This window comes from Megalops cyprinoides, chromosome 8 (genome assembly GCF_013368585.1).
Source record: "Megalops cyprinoides isolate fMegCyp1 chromosome 8, fMegCyp1.pri, whole genome shotgun sequence".
Taxonomy (NCBI): Eukaryota; Metazoa; Chordata; class Actinopteri; order Elopiformes; family Megalopidae; genus Megalops; species Megalops cyprinoides.
In genome coordinates, this window is record NC_050590.1 from 9,808,676 (window position 1) to 9,834,723 (window position 26,048).

Genomic DNA, 26,048 nt, shown 5'->3' on the forward strand with positions numbered 1-26,048 from the left:
GCATTTGACAAAGTTCCGCACGAGAGACTCATATTGAAAATGACATCTGCGGGAATTACAGGAGCCATCACCGAGTGGGTTCGAAGTTGGCTGTCTAATAGAAAGCAGACTGTAACTGTGGGAGGAATTGTATCGGAGCAGGGTCCTGTACGAAGTGGAGTCCCGCAGGGATCGGTGTTGGGGCCTTTGCTATTTCTTATATACATAAATGATCTTGATGCAAAGGTTAGAAGTAAAATAGTAAAATTTGCAGATGACACAAAACTAGGGGGTCTAGCCAACAGTATAGAATCAACTAAAATAATACAGGAAGACCTAAACAGCATCCAAAAGTGGGCAGATACCTGGCAGATGACTTTCAATTTAGATAAATGTAAAATCTTGCATGTAGGAAATTAGAACCTTAAACAAGACTACTTCATGGGTGGAAAAAAACTAGAATGTGCTCATTTTGAAAAGGACTTGGGAGTAATGGTTGACCCAAGCTTAACAGGATCTAGGCAGTGTGCTGTAGCAGTAAAAAAGGCCAACAGGATGCTGGGATATATAGCCAAAACTATTGAGTATAAATCTAAAGAGGTTATATTAAAATTATACAATGCCTTAGTCAGACCGCACCTGGAATACTGTGTGCAGTTCTGGGCACCGCACTATAAAAAAGATACTGAAGCTTTAGAAAAGGTTCAAAGAAGGGCAACTAAATTAGTTCCTGGCATGAAATATAAATGCTATGAGGAAAGACTCAAGTCACTTAACCTGTTTAGATTAAGCGAGAGGAGGCTTAGGGGTGATTTAATTGAGGTATTTAAATTTATAAAAGGAATCAATAAGGTTAACTATAATAGATTCTTTAGGGTGAGTTCAGTCTGTAAAACAAGAGGACATAAATGGAAACTAGTTAAGAGTAAGTTCCGCACTGATGTAAGGAAATATTATTTTACACAAAGAGTTATCAATACATGGAATAAGTTGCCAGGTCATGTAGTTGAGGCAGAGACCCTTGCTGTGTTCAAGTCCAGACTTGATGCAGTTTTGGATACTCTTTAATTAAGAAATGGCGAGCTTAGTTGGGCCGAATGGCCTGTTCTCGTCATCATATGTTCTTATGTTCATGCACTTGTCTAAAAAAAAAACACCCTACTGTTGACCCCACTGTTGTTCAGAATTGTCACCTTGTCTCTGTTCTCCCACTGAGGTTGAATGTTCTATATTCAAACACACCCTGTTTTCCTATTGAGAACAACATCCTTGGCCCTAACCATTTTCAATTCTTTATCACATCTGCTCACCCTATTCCAACACTGACTGAAAACAAACCTGCTCGGACTTTAATTTGTTCCCAGAATTTGGACTTCTCCAATTTATAACATCCAAATTCTGATCCTTAGGTGACTTCTTATATGATGTAGCATAGCACAGCAAGTCTTAATTCTTAGTCACTAAGGAAAAGTACTATGTTACAAATTAATGTTCCTCCTAATAATCGTTATTTGGCGCTAAGATTTAATGTTGCTTGCTATATTGAGGTAATGTTGCTTTGATAGATCAGTTTTGGCTCTACATTCAATATAATACAATGCAAGTATTTTTCTCTGAAGGATGATAGCTAAGCACTGTTTTTGTTTCTGGTGTGGGTTTTCCCCTCATTGCTTGTTTACTGTAACATGTTGTCATTGTTCTTGTTTCAGCTCTGATGCCTTTGATGTATTTTGCAGTGGTAGCCTTCTCAGTCACTCTGTATAAGAGTGTCAGTCAAATAAAGATGATGCGGAAGGATCAGATGAAAGGGGGAGATGGGATTTGCTCAGTGCATCAGTAGGCTAAGATTTCCATAGAAATTAACAACAGTCTGTGGTCTAATGGATCCTTAGTATTTACCCCTTTGAAACCAGCTAATTTGGTCAAAATGGGATTTAAACCTTGGTGTTGCACCACACCAGCTCTTTGTCTGCCTTGAACCTGCTTTGCAGATGTTTACCCTCCTGCATTGATGCTATAGCTGGGTGGTGATGCTTGTACTGGGCAGTCAAAAGTTTTCTAAGCTATCAGGGAAAGTTATGAAGAAAATTTGTTTGACCTGGCAATGGTGATCTTATTTGTAGGGCACTCCAGGCTGCTATGAAGGGCAGAATAAAAATGAACGGATGTTAACTTACAGTGGAAGACATCTGTGAACAATCATTCTATAAGCACAGTTATAAAATATGTTTCTACACTGTTCTGTGGACTGAAAAAAATTTGAGGTAACCATTCTCGAATATAGGGTGCCCATTAGGATTCTCTTTTTACAGTGCACTGTTAAATGGAAATAATTCAATAGACCGCTTTAGTGTTCTGAAATGCCAAAACAGAGGTGAGCTACATGTACACTACTGGTCAAAAGTTTTAGAACAACTCCATTTTTCCAATTTATTGAAATTTAAGCGGTTCAAATCCAGTGAATGACCTGAAATAGAACAAAAGGAAGCGGTAAACTGCCAGAGGTTAAAAAAAGTTTAGATTTCAGAGTTACAAAAAAAATCCTTTTTCAAAATCCTTTTTCAGGGAACAAGTAATGGATTAACAGCTTTTCTGCAGCAATGGAAGTAAATTAAGCCTTGAAAGTTGATGCAAACAATTCCTACAGGTGTCCCGACTTTTGTTGATCACTTACAAACCCTCTGTCTGTATAAAAGCAGTGTTAGAACAGACTGTGTTACTACATCCTCTGAAGCATTATTTGGACAGTATTGCACTGCAGGAGGTAGTATATTGCTTATCATAATGGCGAGAAAAAGGCAATTAACGAAGGAAGACAGACAGAACATTATAACCCGTAAAAGCGTAGGTCTTTCCTTCATAGAAATTGGGGGTGTTCTAAAACTTTTGACCGGTAGTGTGTGTCTCAAACCATAGTTTTAGGCAGTGAGCTTATAGGCTATCTGTGAAACATAAGTCTGAGGAGTGCGTAAAGGGTTTGCTGCTTGAAAATTTTCAATTTCAATTTTCATTTTAAAATGTGCATATATCCCAGCATGAACTGGCATTGAAAGACTGCCCTTTTGAAAGACAAAAAGATGAATGGATATATAGTGTATGTAGGTCAGTATTCATATGTAAAATCCTTTTCAACTGAAAGAAAATGTTGTCTTTTTTTTTTATGAATCTTAACCTACAGTATGTATACCATATATCAATGTAAAATTTTCTTTGTAAAGGTCCTAAATAGTTTTTCAAAATGTTTTAAAGGTCATTATTGCATTTTGCATATGGATATGCATATTGCTAATGGAAGTAATCAGTAGGAATTACAATTAATACGTCTGAAGTGATGTGATATATTTGTTATGTATGCATTACATTGTGTGTCATATTAACAATAGGAGGGAAATTTTGCATTACAATTTTGGCAATGCAACTACCCCCAGCTGTACATCTCTGATGTTATTCTTCAGTCTGAATAGAAATGAGAACATTTGGTCACCTGACACAGGGATATTTTTCTGCTCTGTTATGCTTCACTTATTTTGTTTGAAACGAGAAATGAATGTGAGAAATTAAACTGCACTGTTTTTATGCTCAAGAAAAAAATTTACATCAGAGCTCAGTCCACCCCACAATGTTCAGATAATATTAGATGGAGCTATTTTATTGCAGTTGAAGGTATTTGAGATAATATGCTCAAGACCAGCTCTGCTGAAGGCACAGCTCTTCCTTGCTCACCTTATCCCCTGAAACACTACCACCTAAAACAATTTCTTATGTTTTAAAATTCATTTTCCTTTAAAAAAAATTCAAATCTAATGGTTTAATGCACTCGTATCTCTCCAGTTAGATTGTGCCTTGTCTGGCCAACTATTGAAACTTGGTCATGCTGTGCTTCTAATATTGTTGACTTCTTTTATTATACACCATAGACCATATTGTGTTAAATATTTGCTCTGGTTTAATATGGTGTTGTACATCGTCAGACCATATACCACTGCACAAGCTCTCTGCTTGGCACCCTCTAGTCATCTGCTCGTTTTTACCCCACTGTACCAACACTAACCCCCATTGGTGGAAAGAGCTACTCGTAACCTGTTACTGACTGGAAATTCACGTATACAGACTTCAGGTTGGTGACTAGAACCTGGATGTGACCTGTGCCTAGTTCCATGGTTCGTTAGCCCTACTTGCTAGTTTGTACCTTGCCTGGCCAACTTTGGAACCTTGTCAAGCAGTACTTATTGACTGTGTGGTTTTTTGCTTGTGTTGTACTGCACCTCACTTGTAAGTCATTTTGGATAAAAGCGTCTGCCAAATGAATAAATGTAAATGTACACTCAAGAGTGCACTCTATTAGTTACACCTGTACACTTGCTCGTTGATGCAAATATCTCACCAGCTAATCATCTGGCAGCAGCTCAATGCATAAAATCATAAAGAAATGGTCAAGAGGTTCAGTTGCTGTTCAGACCAAACATCAGAATGGGTAGGAAATCTGATTTAAGTGACTTCGACCGTGGGATGATTGTTGGTGCCAGACAGGGTGGTTTGAGTATCTCAGAAACGGCTGATCTCCTGGGATTTTCATGAACAACAGTCTCTAGAGTGCATAGAGAATGGTGCGAAAAACAAAAAACATCAAGCGAGCGGCAGTTCTGTGGGCGAAAACGCCTTATTAATGACAGAGGTCAGAGAGAATGGCCAGACTGGTCCAAGCTGGGGTCCAAGGGGCGTCCTACCCAGTATTAAAGAGGTGTACCTAATAAAGTGGTCACTGAGTGTAAATGTAAATGATTCCATGTGAATACTAAGATAGAAAGTAAAGTACTGAGTTTATTCTTTGTAGTTTGGTTATGTAGTTGTGTCAACATATTTTAGGTATGTGTCTGAGGTAGTTTGGATACTTAGGGACTGTTTAATGCATACTCTAAAACGGTGACTTCTGCATTTCTCTTGTAGCAGTGCTTTTTAGCTTAAGGCTTATTCACTTTTACTGCCTAATATGGAACCATCCTGCTGTTGCTCCTGTGATATGCACTGAATATTGATCATAATAATGTCATGTAATAATAATATATTATAATAATACAATATCAAGCATTGAGGCTTAGTAAAGTTACTCTGGATATAAGTAAGTCAATCTGTCAAATAAGTAAGTAAAGAAACAGGTCAATAAATAAATGAAACCATACCTCAAACACCACAGCTCATGTTTCAGGTAAAAGCAGGTATCGATTTTGTTCCATCCAGTTCAATTTGGACAATTAATTAAACATAACGAATCTGATTAGCTCTAAGTCTCCCACTTTACATTTATCATTAATGAGATTAACAATACATGAAATCTCTGGGTATGGTGGAGGGCTCAGTTGTGTATTCATGTTGTGAGGGAGTATGCGTCTTTTGTCACAATGTCTTTCATCCACGGGAAAGGAAACGCACATTCATTTTTCATTCCACCGATGCATGAAAGCACGGTAAATCTGCTGTGAATTTTATTGGTTCTCCAGCTTTTGAATTGAAATTGTGTATCGTGCCTCTGCAGTGAATTATGTGTGACTACTGCTTGTTTCCAGGGCCTGCTGAGTACCTCTTTGTGCTGCGGGAGAGGCATCGGAGATCAGGAGTTGCATCTCACAATTTCACAGTGTGCAAAATGCCTGCTTTTCTGCTGCATTGGTTTTTAAAACTTAATTGTTGTATTTTATTGAATGACTTCACAGTATGTATAGAGCCCACAACTAGATGAATCATCAAGGCCAGATGTAATTTCTGTTCCTTATGTATATTTCTAAGTATTTACCTCCTGTCTGGTCCTAGATGATGAATGATGTTTGTGGAAGACTGTGATGATGGTGATAAAAGGGAAGAAAATGATTTAGGAGACAACCAACTATTATCTGTATTTTTCCATAATTAAGTCAAATGCTTATCCCTGCTGCTCGATTCAGTGAGTGTTACTAAGCGTGAGTTTTAGTGAGTTTTACTAAAAATGCTGTCCCTGATGTGCCTTGATGCCCCTTAACTATCACCTGTGAGCAGTATTTCCCACTTAAGATACAATTTTCCTTTGTCACTTTTGTAGTGTAATGGGAAATACATTTGGTAAAAATGTGTTATGTATGAGTTAGAGGGAGCAAGGCTTTATTTTTTTCTGTTTCCAAGGTTTAAGGGTAGCTTTTATTGGGAAATAATAACAATAATTATTATAATTATAATGATAATAGTAGTAATAAAGAAGAAGAATTATTATGAAGAGTGTTAGCAGCTTCAGTTCTTCGGTGGCAGTTGTTTTAAGTCTGGCCTCACTGGTGACAGAGCTTTCTTTCTTTTTCCAGAGTTTAAGGGTAACTTGTATTGGGAGATAATGATAATAACAACTATAGTAAAATAATAATTATAATAAAGAATTGTTATGAGGAATGTTAGCAGCTCCAGTGCTCCAGTGGCAGCTGGGTAAAGTCTGACCTCACTGGTGACAGAGCTGGATCTCCCCTGAGAACAGCTTGGTTGGCTGACCCCAGCTTGGAGAAGAGGGAGCCTGCATCACAGTGTGACCTTCAGCCTCCTCTCCCCCTTGCTGCAGAACTACAGAGCCGCACCACTACACACATCACACAACCGCAGGGCACGGGTGGCTTGCCTTTGTCCTCCGGGTGACAAAGCATTTACATTACAACTTGTCCTCACTATTCCTTTGTTTTTATAACGGGGAATAGGTCATGTTTCGCAGTTTATTAATTAATATTTTCCGTTGCTTTGACTTATATTGTCAATATGTTACAGGTCGATTCATTCAGCAGACCATGATGATAATTTATGATCAATTTGTGCTGTAATTTTTATTTGTTCTTCATTTCTCTGAAGGAGAATCGTGCATCATCCCCTTCATGGGCTTTGTGAGACAGCCTGTGGAAGGCGCTGGATTTAGTTTCATAACCACAGTATTTTTGGGGGCTGTGCTTTTTTTGCTGTACAAATTGCTGCTCTGGTCTCCAGCTGGCCGCGGCGGGCTCGTCTGACTGTCCCCTCACAGTCGTTAGGTTGTAAATCGTGAAACAGAAAATGGACATGGCGAGAATGCCTGGCTGCATTTCTGATTGCTTGTGTAGGGCTCCACAGCCAGAGCTGTGCTTCCTCACACGGTGTATGATTTCACATTACGCAATAGCCGTTTGATGGGCAGTATTGTTTGGCGTGCGAATTATACCAATTAAGGCTTGACACCCCATGATATTTCATATTGATTTAACCGGATACAGCTTGACTTCATTGAATTTGAATAGAACAGGAGAGGATGGAGTCCTTCTGTATTTGTTGTGATGAGATCATCATTTACATGATAATTTATTCAAATTCAATAAAAAGAAGAGCTGTGAGTGGGGAACTCGTGATGCAAATGCTTGGTGCTGTCACCAGGGCAAACAGAGGAAAAGAATGGCACTGCTCTTGCTGGGATTCTGTGATTGGGAAGCATCTGGTAGATTGAAAGAAGATGTGGTCCATCCAGAGGGGGACTCAGGAATGTAGCAGAGGTGTATTAATGGAGCAGGAGGTTAAATGCTAGAGGTACCCAAGGGAGGCAGTTACCCTTGGTTACCAGTAATTTCCTGTCGGACCTGGGCATGATTGCTTAGTGGCGCAGGAAAAGGCATACATTTAGGGTTTTAGTGCAGGCTGAAGAGGTTGGGGATAGGCTGTGAAACATTCCTGTTAGAAGCCTGAGTTTGTCCGGGATGAAGGTAGGCAGTGGAGCACCTTTCGTAAACATATCTAAGGCGTAGTGAACATGGCATTGCTTTGAGGAAGGCTGGCTGTGCACAGGGCAGTTATACCACATCACTTGCGGGAGCAAAACCTGTCTAACAAATCTGGAGTTTGTCTGAGTGAAAGCCAGGGCTCTGGCAGTGCCAAACGTGCCTCATTAGTAGCTAAAATGTGTGTCTCAGCTTATCGTAATGTGGCCTGCGCCCTGAAAAAAAAAGAGGTTAGTGGAATTCACCTCGCGCCCCCCCCCCCCTATGGTGGCACCATAAAGCAGTCACCCCGCTGCCCAGCAGCAGTTTATTCACAGTCATCAACGCCCTTTAATTGGGCTGGAGGCTGGGTCTGTGCCTCTGCATGCCGGCGCCCCTGTACAGAGGACACTTCGTGCTGCTGCAGGTTCCGGAGTACTTAGCCGTGGAAATTGCTGCTGATGGAAATTATACATAAAGGGAAAAAAAGAATTGGGGGGGGTGGTAAAAGCAACAACAAAACCCTGGCAGTGCAGGCTGTGTCTGGGAGGGGCAGCTGGAGAAGGCTCAGGGGTATAGTGAGGGAGGACGTGGGATGTGTGCCACCAATGCTTAGATTTCCATTTCTCACTGCTTCCCCTGCCGTGATGTGTATTTTCTGCACCATTGTGTCCATCGGGTATGATTTTCGATGGCTTACCCCAGTGGAATCCTCTCATTATCCGGTCCCCGTTGAACACACACACTTTTTTTTCTTTTATTCCTCAGCTACCTGATTGCTTTCCATTGAGAGCTGAGTTTTCTTTTCTTTCCCCCCCCCAGATCTGAGGGACGTGACAACTGAAATGTGTCCTTTGAGCCTCTTCTTTGAATTTGCCATCATTGACACTTCACAGTCGCAGTTACAGTTCTGAACAGAAGACGGGGCTGACACGCACACTTTCTTCTCTGTTTCTCTAAGATTGAGGTTGGCGGGCCACCAAAGAATCTGCTGTTGTACTTGTGTCTGAGTACTTGCTGTCAGTGGGAAATCTCTATTTGTGCATTGATTGTTTCACTTTTTAATACTGAGATGAAGCCCTATTAAGTGAATATGAGAAGATTTTTCTGTGATTTCAGGTTAGTTCTCTACAGTCTGCAGACAAGACCACTCTCTATAACACAGTGTAATTACCCAGAGTGAAAACATCAGAGTTGAAGAGTAGTTTAAGGGTGAGAATGAGGATTCTGAAGTAAATAAAGCATGTCTCTGTAATCACATCGGAGCAGGGGTATGTGCAAATAAAATTAAATGCATCGCAGTCTGTCTTGATCCCAGAAAGCAATTAGAAGTTCAGTGGTGCTGTGATCCCACATCTGAAGCTCTGAAGCTGTCACACAGGCAAAGAGAGAACAATGCTGTTGGAAAGAAAAAAAAAAATTCATTGACCTATCCAAAGTGATCTGTATAGCACTAGCTGCAGTATCTCAACGAGTCAACACGAGGGGTGTTATAACAAAGCATAAAAACCTGATCTTTTCTAGCTAAACAAATCTGCACTTTCACAGTGTCATTATGTGTGTAATTATCACCCTTGCTTGTCACCTGTATCATGTCTACTCCCAGTTGCACAGCCACATTGTAAAATCAAAGAAACCCGTGCCCAGTCTTTACCTAAATTAGCTTAAACCGCATTTTTAGCCAGTGCTGGTCTCAAGGAGGAAGCCCCACGGGAGTGTTAGAGAAAAGCCATTTGTGGGCAGCTGTGAATCATTGGTGCCAAAGTATTTCTTGAGTTGTTGGATGTGTCAAAATGAAAGCTTTATTAGACCTCAGACAAGTAAGCATACGTTCAGCAGCTCCGTGGGGTTATTCGCAAGTTTGATATGCTTTCTCAAGGTTTATTTTTTTTTTTTTTGAGTGAAATACCAGTGATCACTTAATTGTCTTTTCAGGTTCTCGCAGATAGCTGCGATGCCTCACGCTGTGTCTAAATAACTCCAAAACGACGAAAGCGTCTTTCTGCTTGTTTGCCAAGTGCTGTTGTCTTAACTTGCGCGTGTTTATTGTCATGGTGGTCATAATTGCTTCAGCAGTAATAGGATTCCTGTTTGTCTTCCAGGATTGAGAGAGGCAGAGATGTATGGTGTGTGAGAAGCCAGTGATGGCTCACAGAAAGAGGCCTGGGACGAACAGCAGCATGTCGGAGCCCCTCTCTCGGCCCTGTCCTGCACGACTCCCCACAGAGGAGCATGACGAGGCATCCCAGAGTGAGGAGGAGGCACCCCAGCACACCTACTGCGACTCCCAGGGGCTTAACCTGAAAGACAGCCGCCCGGGCACACCCACTACTCCAGACCATGCCCAAGCAGACTGCCATGCGCACCCTGACAGCATGGATGGAGACTCCAGCTCCGACTACGTCAACAACACGTCAGATGAGGAGGAGGACTACGACGAGGGGCTGGCGGAGGAGGATGAGGGCGTGACCTACTACATCCGCTACTGCCCCGAGGACGACAGCTACCTGGAGGGGGTAGAGTGTGAGGAGAGGGATTACGCCTCCGTCTGTCCCCAGCTGACGGTGCCTGCCGATGCCCACGAGTCACAGGAGGCGGTGGAGGAATGGGCGGAGCCTGAGGGGCAGCGCGAGGTCCTCGAGCAGGATGTGGATGCATCGGGTTACAACAGCACCCCAGAGCCTACCGTGGACCAGTGCCCCGCCCCTCTCCATGTCCCTGTGCCCGGGAATGAAGAAGAGGAGGAGGAAGGAGAAGAAGAGAGCAGGGGTTACGGCCCCAATGAGGAGGAAGAAGGGGAGGAGCAAGACGGAGGTGACTTCACAGGGGACTATTACGTCCCAGAGGACAATGGGAACCCTGTGCATGTGTCCTCTTACCGTGAGGACATGGAGGGTGGGAGTGGGGGTAGGGGTGAGGGTGGGGAGGACCCAGAGGAGGACATTGACCAGATCGTGGCGGAGATCAAAATGAGCATGAGTATGGGCAGCCTGAGCAGCGGCACTGACCAGAGCCCAGAGGAGCTGCCGCCTGACGGTACACCCAAGGACTTCGCAGAGTCCCCCTCCAAGCCGGAGCAAGCCCCCTATACCCCGCCCCACCACCGGGAGAGCCGACCCAAGTCTCTCAATATCCCCCCTGCCCGGCGCAGCAACCCAGAGCTGCAGAGGGGACCAAAGGTGCGAGCATGCACCCCTGAGGAAAGGACGCAGTGGGCACAGGAACAGGTGAGGGGTCCTGCTCAAATCCTCTCTGGCTGTGTTGCTTGTGTGACCTGAAAACTGACTAGGAAAAATGTAACAATATCAGACTGTACAGAGTAAAATAATAACTGTAGCAGCGTTGTGTCAAACATGATCCTTGTTTTGTGAGAAAATCTTGGTGGTGGTGTAGCATAGTGGTAAGGAGCAGGAATCATAACCAAAAGTTTGCCTGTTTAATTTCCTGCTGGGTCACTGCTGCTGTACCCTTGAGCAAGGTACTTAACCCACAATTACCTCAGTAAATATCCGGCTGTATAAATGGGTACAAATTGTTACCTATTTAATTTGCTCTAGATAAGAGTGTCTGCTAAATGGCAATAATGTAATGAGGAAATTTTTACTGCAGATCACGATGACATACCAGCCCACATGTCCCATTAAGAGGCAAGCCTCCTTTGATAAACACATATATGAGAGCGTATTATGTATATGCGCGTGTACTGGTGCAGCTTGGACAAAGGCCGTGCAACCAGGGTCGTTTCAAATTCTGCAACAGTCCTCTGCCATTGAAAATGATTAATACCAGCTTCATGATGGGGAAGATATTTACGGGTCTGGCGACAGATTGGTTATTGCATTCTACCTGCCCACCCCAGAACAACCCTTCCTTCCCCCCCCCCCCCCCCCCCCCCCCCACCCTCCTCCAGATCTAATCAGCACAGACCCTTGTTATGTATTCTGAGTGCATCAGCTGCCCGCTCATCCCTGTCCCCCATTCACTGCAGCAGTGCTCAGTCTTGGCCCATGCAGATGGTTTTGTGTGTGTATGCCGCGTTTGGCTGCTGCTTGTTAGGCCAGTGTACTGGGCTACACCTTTCCTGCAGTGTGTGTGTGTGTGTGTGTGTGTGAGCTCAGGAAGCCTTCCAAAGTGCAACTCAAACCACTAATGAATGTTATTCTGTAACTACAGGCTAATTGGCGAGGTGGACTAGAACCTGGAACTGAGGCCGGATATTATAAGTTAGAATGAGTGCAGGTGGCGAATCTATTGTGCTGTGAATGCAAAAAAAATTATGTCAGTGAAAGAGCACATGTGCACATTATCAAACGGAGTGATTTCATGTTTAACGTAAAAGACTGTGTGCAATCAACAGCGCAGTGGTGTGTAAGTGCACACTCAATCATGCGGACGTGTAGGAAGCTTAATAGTGAATGAAGAGCCTCTATGAATAACACATGAGAATAAAGATCTGTAAGACGGCTTTGCTGCCTGCAGTCTCACCTCAGGCTCTGAGGGTCATACCCTAGATATTAGTATTCAGCTGATTCGACACAGAACGCTATTGACTGTTTCTCTCTCTCTAACCACAATCTCTGAAGACGCAAGCAGAATCTGCTTTTGGCCTCAAATTGTTTGTTATAGATTTAAATTTAGTTTAAAAGGAGAACATTCACAGGGCACCTGCCATAGACCGTTGCATCCTGGACTCGCTGTTGACTACTAAAAGCCTACTAAAAGTGAGTCTGGCAGTGTCTTGAGAAGGCTTCTGGTTGGTTCAGTATAAACTCTAATGTGAGTCTTTGGAAGCCTTAGCAAATTATCACGGCTGAGAACCTGTTACACTGAACAAGGAATAGGAAATGACCCTGAAGCTATAGTCAATGCTTTGCCTCCCTCCTCTGACAAATAATCAATGTTATATACGGAGTTTGTCACAAAAATATGGTAGGTACCTAACTATGGTTTCTGCATGACAAAGTATTACCAACTGAATTTATATTTACAGAAAGTCCTCAGGTATATTTAGCTTGTGCGTGTTTGGGTACACTGTGAATAAAGACTTCCTTTTACTCAAATCTGACCCATTTCTGCTGGAAAGCTAGACTCTCGCCTTGGCTTGAATCAAATCTGAAGAGTTTTATGACTTTGGTGCCAAGGCAGCTTTTCATTTGAAATAAAAAAAAAAACAACCAGGAAGACAGGCTTTCAGTCAAATTGTTGGGCTTCATCAATACCATTAGTCAGCCTCTTTCATTAAGCATGGCTTGTGAAGTGGTCATGAAAGCCTTATGCATTGTATGTTTTTATCTATTTCAGTGCTAAAAGCTCTGTTGTTCTGAGATGCCTGTCTCCACTGGAAAAAACAGTTGCCTTCCACATCAATGTGTGATTTTTTTGGAGGTTTTAGAAAATAAGATTGTGTCTTCTACACAGCACGCAAGGTTAACATGGAGCTGCTTACCTTCTGCGCAGTCACAAAATGCAGCACAGTTTCTGTCCTGCTAATTTATACCCTGGACTATAGCGAAGTGAGGGGGGGGGGGGTGTGGGGGGCAGAGGGTGCAGCTGCCCCGGGCCCACGGTGTCTTCCAGTTACAAAGGGGCCCACCTTGGGCCAAATCTGCCTGACTGAACATGCATTTTTGTTGTTTAGTTGGATATTTTGAATAAAGTTTGTTTGTGTGTCTTGATTGCGGCAAAAAAATAAAAAGTCAGACTGAGGGCGTAACGTTTTTTGACCGACCCATAGCTAAGTTTCTCGCCGCAATATTTATTTTGAATGAGCAGAGGCACAACAGAGTTACAGTTAACCTTATTTGCTGTCAAGTATCCTTGTGTAAGTGTACAAACAGAAAAATTACGCCCTCTGTTCGAGTCCCAAAGTAGGAACTAGGCCATCGCTGGCTGTCTTGTTTTATTTCCCATCACTGTCACTGCTGATGGTTATTTCCCATCACCGTCACTGCTGACGGAGCCGCAGTATGTAAAAATGGTCTCGCGCAATGAAATAGCACACCTCATTGTAATCCGCACTTCTTTCCGTTCCGCCCTTCCGTCTCTGTAAGTTGGATCTGTCTTGCATCTCCATACAGCCTATAATAGGCTGTATAAGGGCCCACTACAGGTCCTCGCCCCCTCTGCAATGAGCCCTCAGCTCCACCCCTGACCCTTGAATATACCCTTTTGCTTTGTAGACCAACCAGGGATGCTGCCCCAAAGTCAGAAGAGCTATGCGATTCTGGCGCAAAACCCAATGCAACCGTTGCAGCTATCACAAGTTGTCAGTCATGGCAAACAGGCAAACGTGGATTTTGCTCTGTAGATCAAGTTGTTGCCCCTGTCTGTTCCACCTCGTTCCTGAAAGCCATTTCTGCCTCTTCTCACGGGTCTTGCGTTCGTCGCCGTTTACTCTCAACCAGGTCTCTCACAGCGTGGAGCAGCCCAGGAAACAGCAGAGATCAGATCTCAACGGACCAGTGGAGAATAACAACGCCCCTGAGGTGAGTTATTCAGGGGGAGATGCCTCTGCTGCACATGCCCTGTGTTCCTGGAGCTCTAATCCTCAAGGGACGATGTGGCTGCTTAGGGGCTTGTTTTTTCCATGCAATACAAACCAGCTTTTTGCCCACTCATGCACTTTCACTCTCACGTTGAAATAAATGTTTGAGCCCAGAAACCTACAGTGTATGATTGGCCGGTTTACAGTGCAACTATTCTAAACTGCTCTCTCCTCTAGGATGTATTTGCCAGGGAGTGTATGCTACAGCAGACCCCCCCCCCCCCCCACTCCCCCCCAGGCAAAAGTTTTGTACAGACACATTAAGGCCACGCCCCTGCATGACAGTACTGGATGGCCTGCTGTAAGAACCGAACAGTCCTATGTTTACAACTAGGCAGATGTCAGTACTCAGCCCTTAGATAACTGGCTGTACCTATGTACAGGGCGTTGCTTTACCCCAAATGAGACATGTCAGCTTCTCCAAATTCAGTTTACAGATTTTTTGTTTATTTTGATCTTGGAACTCATTTTTTTTGGATTTGCCCACATTCCAATGCTGTTTTAATCACACCCTGATATTGAACTAATGACCAAGATAGGCAAACACAACCAGGCAGACGTTAATTGGCCTGCATACACTGTGTCTTCTCTGCTGAAGGTCAAGAGAAGACAATCTGTGTACAGTGTGAGGGTAGGTCAGCTTAAATGTAATTAAAGGGACAGAAGGAGCAAAAATTCATGCGATAATTGCTAGGCACAGATATATTCTCAATGTGGCCTGCTTTGGATGGCTTTAGTTTTAGGTAGTGGCCGTTATTCATAGAGGGACTTACCTATTGTCTCTTGGGTGGAGACTGTTATGTTAGTGTATACAATCCTTATAACATTATGTAACATTAATACATTTTGGGTGAATAATGTTCTGTTTCGATAGCAAGGAAGGAGATTATTAAGTGTCTTTAATGAAGAGCAGTATTTGCCAATGCAGTTTTTCTAAAAATGTGAAAACTGGCCTCATGGGTCATGGTTTCATTAGTCATCTCCGGAGCACTGAGGGCTCAACTAATTCTTGTGTTTTGCAGCAAACCAAGAAGACTGCCACTTTCCCCAGCTTTGTAGATGGTGAGTCACTACTTTTTACACATTTACATTCATAATATTTAAGACATTAAACGCTTTCAAGAAAATCTGAGCAGGTGGGTGGAAGAAAATGTTTTTTTAATGGTAAAACAAGATTGTGGTCGTGTTCATGTGCTGAAGGAACAAGACGTGTGTCCTCTACGTCTTGGATTTGAAATCCTGAATTCAGAGTGACAGTGGGGAGAGTAGACATTAATGGGAAAAATGTCTGAAGATGCTGTGTAGTGTTGCAGTTGTCCAGATTGTATCTTTTGAAGGGAAATCTATTACCAGGATGTCAATCTGCTTCCTAGCCTAGCGTGTATAGCTGTTCATCAGTGAACAAGAAAGAGATAGCGTGTAGAACTTGAAGCTGTTTGAACACACAGCTGAATACCATCTTAGGTGTTTTCCCTGTTTTATCCTTATGTAGTTCAAAGTTAAGATCTGCATTACAGAACCAGGCAGATGGATATTGCTAGGCCTAAAATTCCTCTGTTTGTTGTTCAGCAGTTTTCATCATTTTGATGTTTGTTACGCATCTTACTGCGTAAGGAAGTATTGTGCAGTTGTCTGTGTAGGCTGATTCATTACAGCTTGCTGTGTCCCTCAGTGGGTGTCATGAAGTACACATCTACATTTCAGACGTGCAGACTAATTCCCCTGTTCCTTCACCCACCCAGGGCCATTGCGCTGCTCAGCTTTCATCCACTTCTCTGCATTTAACACTCTAAGCCACTGAGAGCAAACATGATTCAAAAGTCCCAGTACTGCAGCACTGTGAGAGGCTGGAGACTCACTCTAATTGATGTCCATAATTTGAGAACTGCATGAGACTTCTTGTAGTTTTTTCTCCCTGTCTGAAGGAACGTACAGTGTAGCAGTGTGAAGGCTTTCTGTTAATTGCTTCATCTTATTTGTGCTTTTAATGTCAGAATCAGAATCAGAATCAGATTTATTGGCCAAGTATGTTAGCACACACAAGGAATTTGGTTCTGGCCGTTGGTGTCTCTCAGCACTACAGACAGTATACAGAATATACAGAGACAATACACAGGGACAATGTACATCTTATTTACAGACAAAAAGCACAATATACAAGAAATATATACAGATAATATAAATTATCTGTATATATTATCATGTGGATTTTTTAGCGGTACATAAGTTTCATGGCCAATTGTATGGGTTGGCGCTTAGTTTTGAAAGATCTCTTAAAACCAGCTGGATTCTGTTGATGTGAAAAGTGACCCATGGATAGTTTCCAGGGACTACTATGATCTAAATGGAGTCTGACTCACCCTAACAAGCTAAGATTTATAAATGGTATCCACATGTTTAGCCTTAAACATATTTTGCTGAATAAATGAAAAAACATGTTTGAACGGGTTAAAAAATCCAAACAAATCAAATTTTCATTGTATGGGTGGTGTAGGCAAAAGTCAAAGTAAGTTACATTATCCCTCTTTCTCTCCATCTCTTTCTTTATCCACCATTCTCTCTTTGTCTTTGTCTCCCCTGTGTCCTTCCTCCCTCTCTCTCTGTCTCCCTCCACGTCTCCCTCTCCCTCTCTCGCTCAGTCCCTGGACCCTGTGAGCCTGAGGATCTTATTGATGGCATTATCTTTGCCGCCAACTACTTGGGCTCCACACACCTGCTGTCCGAAAGAAACCCGTCCAAGAACGTCCGCATGATGCAGGCCCAGGAGGCGGTGAGCCGGGTCAAGGTACACAAGCACAGGGCCCAAGGGCCCAGCCCTCACACATGACTGATAAACGTTATCTCTCATATTTTGTGTGGAGTTGTTGCCTGATATCATTTTCTGTTTATACGCCAGGGACTGCAGTACCCAGTCAGTATTTGCAGGGTTCTTCCGTGGGGTAAAAATACAATCATGTTAATCCTACAGTTCTACCTGCCCAGACAGCAAAAAAAAGCAAGTAATTGTGTTTTACCCTGTTACAATGTAAACATCCCCCATGGTGAAAACAAGCCCTGCAGGTTTTCAAGAGAGAAATGTGAAGCTAAATCTATTAACATGTTAATGCCCACACACACACGCACGCACACGCATTCACGCACATACAAGCATGCACACACACACCCACGAACACCCCCCCCACCCCCCACAAATACACACACACACACAAACCAGTATGAAAAAAAGGAACTGTGAAATTGAGCCTTAACACAGATACAAATGACAGGTTTATGTGTGTATATTTATTTGTGTGAACCACATGGGTTCCCCATTTCCTATCTAATTCTCTTTATTGCGATGATTGCTTGCGGGGCTTATACTGCCAAGTATTCTTAATGTAGGAGATCTGTCTATGGAGGGGGAGAGGATTGTCTATTAAGATTCAGTTGAAATAATCCCTTGGATACCGCAAAGAAGCAGTAACATAAAGAACCGACAGACTGTCAGTGTAAAAAAAAAATGGCTGAAACCAGACAGAATGGCATTGCCGTCCTATCGCCGCTGTCTGAGAGGGAATACATGCTACATTTTATAATTACAGCGCTGGTTCAGCTGACTTCAGCTCAGAGTGTGTGATCCTGGTATCTCAATTAAATAGGAGTCCAGGTTTTCCCTGTAAATCAACATGGACATTCATGCCGCTGGTCTCCTCAGCTCAGTTTGAGCTTATACCTAAATGACCCTTTGGTTAGGAGCAATAGAAATAAAAGTTATATGTCACATGGAGAGGTAATCAGATTGCTGGAGCAGCAGAACATTGAATTCTCCATTTTCCTGTAACTGGTGCAGATTTATATGTGCTATTTGCAGACTGACAAATAGCCCAAGCCATACGGAAGAATTATAGTGAAAATGCATTTCAGTCACTTCAGAATTGGCTGAATTTTAATACATGCCACGTGCAGTATGTTAAAGATTTAAATGAAGACATTTTGTTTTGTAGATTCATTATAAACTAGATGAAATGTATGGTGGGTCAAATCATACATCTAATATTGACCGGGTAAAATATTTGAGCCCATATGTTCATGAACGTTACTTGTGGATGTTCTGTATGCTAAAGGTATATTTCTTCAATCACGTTCAGATGATGTGCCATCTGCATGCTTTACGCTTTATTGCCTTCTGAAACTCCATACTTAGTATCTGAAATATGAAGGTGCAGGGCCTGGAGACTGTGCTTATTTAATGCTGCTGTCAGAGATATCTCACCCGCTGATGTCAGTTTGATCCCATACATCATGCCAGAGCTGTCACTTACAAAGCACTGTTATTTTGATGGTGCATTCAATGTGTGAAAATTTCAGAACACAGCAGCCAGCCTCAACAGAGGGGGCTGCAGTGTAGCAATGTGGTTAAGGAGCAAGACTTGTAACCGAAAGGTTGCCGGTTCCATCCCCGCTGGGACACCACTGCTGTATCATTGGGCAAGGTACTTGATCCACAGTTGCCTCAGTAAATATCCAGCTGTATAAATGGGTAACATCGTAAAGAACTGTAACCTAAGTCACTCTGGGTAAGAGTGTCTCCTAAATAATGTAACGTAACAGTGATTACAAAAAGTGATGGTACTTTTACTTTCGGAATGGCTCAGCTACCATATATCAGATGTTTTTTTTTTTTATTATTCTCAATCATTAAAATGAAACCCCCAACTACAGCTTGGTATTTTCACGAAACGGCACATGGTGGGGTGCGGCTGGGGTCTGCTGTAGGAAGCGAACACTTGTGGTGAGAAACATGAGTGGCGGAATGTGAATTTGTGTCAGCTCGGTGGCATTGGCCTGGTTCTCCGCCATGGCTTCACTGGCTGGGGAAAAGGAGGGGTACGTGACACTGTGACCCACTGTGGATGCAGCAGCCTACTTTTGTGGAGAGCTCTAAACCTGCCACTTCCTGGATGACTCTCATATCTCAGTGGTCTTTTTTTTCTTGTCGCTATTTTAATCCCGTGAGTATTGTACTTACACCCCTATGCCACTTCCCAACATGTGACTGGCTCCATATAGTACATCCTGCTGAAAAGCAATCTGTCCTTTTTCTTGCCACCATCACAAGCTTCCAGGCTGTAACCATGGTGATAATTAACTGCCGCTCTTATTCTTTTGTGCTGCTCTTTCCCTCACTTTTCTGCTGTCAAGAGTACCTCTGTTCGGACAGGGAACTTAATACGTCTCTCTCAGGCTGAACGGATCACGCACTGCTGTAGAGACAGACGAATACAGTAGTTTTATATCCTGCCAGCTCTGAGCACACCATCTCTCCAGCATGACACAGGGATTGGCACATCCTCCCATATTAATTACTGTGTACCACACCCTCTGCAGTAGTTGACCGGGGGAAAACTTAAAGGTGTATACTAACATAATTGTTTATTTATATCGTTTTTTGGCTGGCTCCCCTGACCTGATGCAGTATCAGTGTCATTTTTACCACCCACTCCTTCCTCTGTGGTGTTCAACTTGTCTCTGTGCTTATTGCCAGAGGATGCAGATGTCCACCTTGTTTTATCTGCTCAGACCATCATGTACCCCCTGGGCTGCTCTTTGCTCCTATATGCAGTACATCAGACCAGGCTGTTTCAGCATGTAAACCGAGGTACTATTCAGTTCATGGCCAGTTAAATCTGCACAGAAACAGACAAAGAGAGACAGGTCAGGGCCCTCTGATTCACTGGAAATGGTTGCGTGAGTCTCAGACTGTGTTGTGTCTGTATCTTAAGGCTAATTTTACAGAGCTATGTTCCATTAAGTCCTGCTTCAGCTTAAGAAGACTGTCTGCTCAACAGATGTGTCTGTGGCCAGGGGAACCACACTCGACCACTGTGTCACAAAGACGAGCTCTGAGCATTAATACTTTCAGCCCGATCTTAGCCCTGCTGTTTCAAAGCAGCATTGGCTCTTACATGGTGACTTGAAAAATCTCAACCCCTTTTCCTGGGGCACAGAGACGCAATATTCCCTTGTTTAATTTTTAAGAGCAGCACAATGCTCAAGCTCCGTGAAAAGGCACACACGGAGCCTTCTCCCGCGAGTCGGCCTCCTTTGCGGATTTGATGGTGGCTGCCGTGACAAATTGAAAACCTTTCAACCCTTAACCTGTCAATTCAGATCTCATCTCTAAGGGGAAGGGAGGAGGGAAGGGATCGGTTGGCACTGGTGCTTAATGCTGGAGGAACTCCAGTCTCTATGTGGCTTCGGGTGAGCAGAGGGTTCCAACTAAAGCTTTTCATGTGTGGATCACAGCCCAGGTTTCTCCCACCAGTGCTCAGTAGAAGCAACTTCAGTTTACAATTTAAGACTGGGCATCTCTGTGGAGCACCTGATAACTCAGATCAGATGCCCAGCTACATTTAGCAGAATTATTTCTTGTGTCAAATGTAGGATTTAAGACATAGCTATATGTACGCAGGACTTATTATTTAAATATGCTTTCAGAAATGCTCCAGGATAAAGACAGTCTTAAATAGTAAGTCCCGTTCCTCTCTCTGTCTGCATTGTCGGTACCCTCCAAATGTAGAGCAACCTGTATTGATTGTAGGATAGTTGTGCTATGGCTGTTTTGTTGTGCTGCATTGTAACAAGTTTGCGGCCTAATTCTGGTAGAGGGGTGGATATGAAGAGACAGAATTACCTTGTTCATGCATCATAGTCCCTGAAGCCCTTTTAATGTTTTGAAAACATAAAATACACTCAGTCCCCTTTTTATTTTGTCTAGAGGTATCAACCCGTTTTGCATGCCTTCTTAAAGAGCAATTATTACTCACTAATTGCTGTTTGATTGTGCAGAACACAGCTGTGCCATCATTCCTTTATCGGCAGTGATGGCAGAACTTGTGTCTGGCTCTTTTTGTGTTTTTCTGTCCTGATTCCTTCCATTGCTTTGGTCACTCCTGAGTCTGATGACTTTGTTTCTGTCCACAATGCTTCCCAGAGGGTTCAGAAGGCTGCCAAAATCAAGAAAAAGGTGGTGTGTAAGAAAAAAAAAAAGACAAGACAAGAACAGCTTAACTCCACCCTCACACCTCTCTGCCCCACCATCTCTCACGCCCTTGTTTTCATGACCTTTTCAGCGATTGAGTCGAAGCTCACCTAATGTAGTGAGGGAAGCCTTCCCCGTCATCTTCCCCCCAGCATTATCTGTGAGGGTTGAAAGCACACTCACAGAGGGTGCCCTTTGTTTAAGCACCAAAATGGTTTTTCCAACAAAGCACAGAGAAGGCAGTGTTTGATGTGTCAACACACAGTCAAAGTCGTTTGGTGGTAAAAAGGACGCCAGTACCTTTTTTCTTACCTTGCCATGCCATGTAGAGGATTTGGCTGATACTGTAAATTTAATACCACAAAATGTGTTTAATTTCATGCATGGCACTTTATCTTTTATACACAGAAATATATAAAAGGAAGGACTTGCCAGCTTGCATATGTAATGGCTGTATCATATATGTTCTGTGTTGGCTAAATTATTTAACATCGCCTGAACAAAGATTAATAAACCCAAAATTATATTTATTTGAAGTATGCCCAGATATTACACAGTTGATAATTCAAGTTCAGTTCAAGACTGAACCCCATTGATCACCACTTCCCATCTCTGCCAGTCAATGATCGCAATGCCAAGTTACATGTCTGGACACCAGTGCATTGTGGTTTTCTTGGTCATTCTTCATTGTCTTCATCTACATGCTCCATACGTCTCGAAGTGTCTTTCAGTGATTTTTTTTTCTGTACTCTTTTTTAAATCATCTGTACATGTTAGGAACATACAGGAAAAATATTACTGAAGGAGAGGCCCTTTCAAGCCACAGGTTTAAAACATGCATATAAAAATTAAATGCTCTCCCACAGTAAGAACAATTTTGTTCTGTATCTACTGTAGTCATTTAACTTACATTTATCTGAGCTGATGAGTACATTTATGCCATGGCAATTATTTCTCTATGGAGGAACTGTATGCAAATAATATATACCCCATGCAATGGTACACCATGTATATATATATATATATATATGATGTATTATATATGTACATATTTTTATGCGCATATGCATACATATTTTATACATATGTATATGTATGTTTGTGTAATAAAATATATTATCTGCATAGGGTGTATAGTATTAACATATTAACAACATGCCATGGCTAGCACAATTACCTGCTTCCCCATGGATTAGCAATATATATAACATATATAATATACTTTAAGAACATTCGCGTGTGGCAGAACCAGTATCACTAAATGATTCATGAACAAGCATTTAAACAGGTTTCTGTATGAGCTTAACTGTAGGGCTACCTTTGAACCACAGCAGGCCTGGTGGGTTTTCTTGTGGATTGTGCTGGCATTGTGCGCTCTCTCATGCCTCCTGCTCTTTTTTCGGTCTCTTCCCAGGGCCCAGAGGGGGAGGCTCAGACACTGACAGAGGTGGACCTCTTCATCTCCACACAGAGGATCAAAGTTCTCAATGCCGACACACAGGTAAGATGGCATACATTTACATTTATTCATTTGGCAGACACTTTTATCCAAAGCGACTTACAAGTGTTATTAGTATTAGAAGCACTGCATGACCAGGTTTCAATGGTTGGCCAGGGGAGGTACAAACTAGCAGGTAAAGCTAATGAGCTAACAGAGTAAACACACATGGAAACCACTTCTTCCATGTGGTTTCTTTCAGTTGATTTGCAAAGCAGATCATTATTCATCTTTTCCCTTCTTTAAATTATTTTGTTTCCTGGTGTAAGGGGAAAAGCCCTTTTTTACCCAGAAACCCTTCTGGGTAAAAAAAAAATTTAAGGCATTAATATTCTGAAAGCTGCCTGTTGAATTTATAAAAAGCTGAATCGTTGATTGCACAGTGCAACCCAGGTCTTTTTAACACAAGGTTAACATTGCACTTGTGTCTGGCCATGTTTTTCTTGTGTGTGTGTGCGCACGTGTGAGTGTGTGTGTGTGTGTGTGTGTGTGTGTGCGCACGTGTGAGTGTGTGTGTGTGTGTGTGTGTGTGAGTGTGTGTGCGCGCGTGTGCATGAGCATGTCCAAGTGAGTGCATGCAAAGGTGCAAAGGACTCCTTCATTATTGATTATGGAGCTGATTATGTGTTCCATAAGCCCGCAGAACAAAGTAGGGAAATACAGACCAGTTTCTGTAGCTGGCTGCCAGTAGTGAAGCTGAGGCTGAGCTGCTACCTCCTCCTGGGACTTTTTTATATCCAGTTGTCAGGAGCATACAGGCTGTTTCCATTGACCCACAAGATACACGTGTATCTAAAATCTGACCTTAAAGCTTAGTCTTCTTTACATTATTCTGAGGTGCAGACAGCAACAGAAAGACATCAGCATTATTTGTGTGTTTGCGTTTACACAAGCATCAGTGAAAGCACTTTTCTTCAGATTCATTCAGGTCAATTAGCTCAATGTGAACGGTGACAGTTACTTTAGCACCTACTTTTCCCTAATCCCAATTAACTCATTAATATCTCAACAAAGAAAAAATACTAAATATTAAATGGTACTCAGGATTAGGAAACAGTGGCCTTATGAATATGCTCCAGTTATGCAGAACTGCATTCCCTTTTTTTTACTGTACATTGCCTGAAAGTGGGGTTTGTGTCCTCTCTCTGGGTACCGCGGCTCGCAGCCAAGATCCAGCCTCTCTCCTTATTTCAGTCTCACCCGCTACAGCTGCACCTCACGCTCTTGAGCTATTAGCAGGGAGGGCAGAAAAGATATGTCCAGTTTTATGACATGCTGCAGTTTGTGTCTTCCATTATCAGTCGCTCACCGGGACGCTTTCTTCCTTTGAGCATTTTATTGCCATTATTTAGCTGCTATTTTTTTTTTTTTATTTATTTTTTTATTTATTTTTTATTTATTTTTTTTATTTTTATTTATTTTTCTGCAGCTTAGGAAAAAGCTTAGGAAATACAGTGAGACAAAAAAATGCTGAGTGCGGTAGACTGGGATTTAGAAGATGTAAGCTGAACAGTGCTTTCCCCTCTGCCTTTGGGGGTTCTCTTTGGAAACGAGAGCAAGAGAAGTGGCAGGACCCACATCTGTGCAATCTGCTGCTGTTAGTGCTGACTGTAAGCACCTGTTCCAACAGCCGGCCGCCTCTGCAGAGCCCGCTGCAGGCACCTGTGCAATCCCATGTGCCGTAAGCTCTGGCAGTACATTTAACGAGAACACAAAAAGGGGCGATGTAGCTAAATCAGTTTTAGTTTTACTTGGTTAATTATCTTGCTTTACGTTTTGTTTACAGTTGACTTTGAGTCAGTGTTTTACCTTTTAAGTTGTTGTTTTGATAGCATGGTTGCGTGATAGCTATCTATTTAGTCTGGAAGTTTTACCAGAGAAAGCTTCTAAATTAATTAGATTAAAACTAATCTTGTTGCAGTTTTTGAGCACATGAAATTGATTGACATTACGTTGCCTAAGTACACAGATTGGAGGTAGCTGCATCATGTTTTTAAAAGAAATAAATACTCACTTGTCATATGCTTCTATTAGTATCAGAACCCAATATCATAAATTAACAGCACTAATTGCAGTTTGCATCTAAGAGCCACCTTAACAACCAGGCACTTAAAACATATCCATCAGACTTGTTCTTTCAGTGAATTGCCTCTCCCAGAACAGGAAGCACAAGAAACACAACTGCCTAGTATGTGCAAGCGGGTGCTTCTGAGCTGTCCAGAATTTCAGTGGCAGACTGGCCGGGTAAGGTAGCAACAGCACAGCAAGTGAAATGGTCTGGGCTCAGACAGTTTGCAAAATTGCTCTGTGTCTATACTGGAGACTAACACAACAGCAGTGTGTGGGCAGGCTGGCGCAATCGAGTGTGCTGCAGTGCAGTGCTGCTGTAGTCCTTCACTCTTTGCCTGGATGTTTTTTTTTTTTTTTTTCTTTTTAACGGGTGATTTGTGGGCCTTGGTGACTGGTGGAGAGGCAGGAGAGGGTGGACCCGACACACAGGGGGGCTCTGGTGGGAGAGGGCGCGGGAGACGGATACCTGCTGAGTTTTACCCACCTTTACTTCGGCCAATGCAATACCTTTGCGGGCTTGTGTAGTTTTCCCCTCGCAATGTGTCGTGTTCTTTTTTTTCTTTCTATCTCGGAGGCAAGAGACGCTTTGCACCAAAATGTATTTATTCATGTCACTGATTGAGTGGAAACAACAAAGTTGACAGAGTATTGTGTGTATCTAATTTTAATAGTATTGTAGTGAACAAGCTAATATTGTTAGCAGACGTTATTGCAGAAAACGTGAGGGCCCTAGTTAATCAGGGGTATGGATAAATACTGAGGGCACTGTGTATGTCCATTGTAGTTTTACCCTATATTGAAATATTTTTACAATGACGCACCATTTAGCATTGCCCTGCTCTATTATTGGGTGTAAATGAGCCAAAGTTTGTCTACATGCTTTTCTTAATTTCTAAAATTTCTCTTTTGGCATTCATTGAAGGCATTGTGAAAATCAGGTTAATTAGAAATGATTTTTCCTGGTGTGGACAGTTACCGAGCACGTGCTGTGAATTGAAATGCAGGGACTCCCACACTGTGCTCTGTGATAAAGGTTAAAGGCTCTGAGCACCAGAACAACAAATTGGATAATTAATTCTCTTGATTGGGGAATTATTTATCTTTTAAAATCTGGTAAGACCTAGCCGAGTATTCCTGCTCTCGTGTTATTTCCACACTCTTGTACACTGCTACATTTAGAGAGAAAAATGCTTGTGAACAACATCTCCAATG

The 26,048-nt window shown here is 42.5% G+C and overlaps 1 protein-coding gene across 3 annotated transcripts in view; it reads left to right on the forward strand.

Annotated features, from left to right (window-relative positions):
• The window catches only part of LOC118782151 (amyloid-beta A4 precursor protein-binding family A member 2-like), a 64,593-nt gene that overhangs the window by 31,892 nt on the left and 6,653 nt on the right, over positions 1-26,048 (forward strand). The window contains exons 3-8 of one of the 3 annotated variants that reach the window (XM_036535431.1): positions 9,806-10,930; positions 14,108-14,188; positions 15,270-15,309; positions 16,887-17,032; positions 21,221-21,253; positions 22,683-22,769. In XM_036535431.1, coding sequence (XP_036391324.1) covers positions 9,827-10,930; positions 14,108-14,188; positions 15,270-15,309; positions 16,887-17,032; positions 21,221-21,253; positions 22,683-22,769 — 1,491 coding nt within the window. In that variant the 5' untranslated portion in view covers positions 9,806-9,826. The remainder of the gene's footprint in view (positions 1-9,805; positions 10,931-14,107; positions 14,189-15,269; positions 15,310-16,886; positions 17,033-21,220; positions 21,254-22,682; positions 22,770-26,048) is intronic. The other 2 variants (XM_036535432.1, XM_036535434.1) reach the window with 2 other exon arrangements.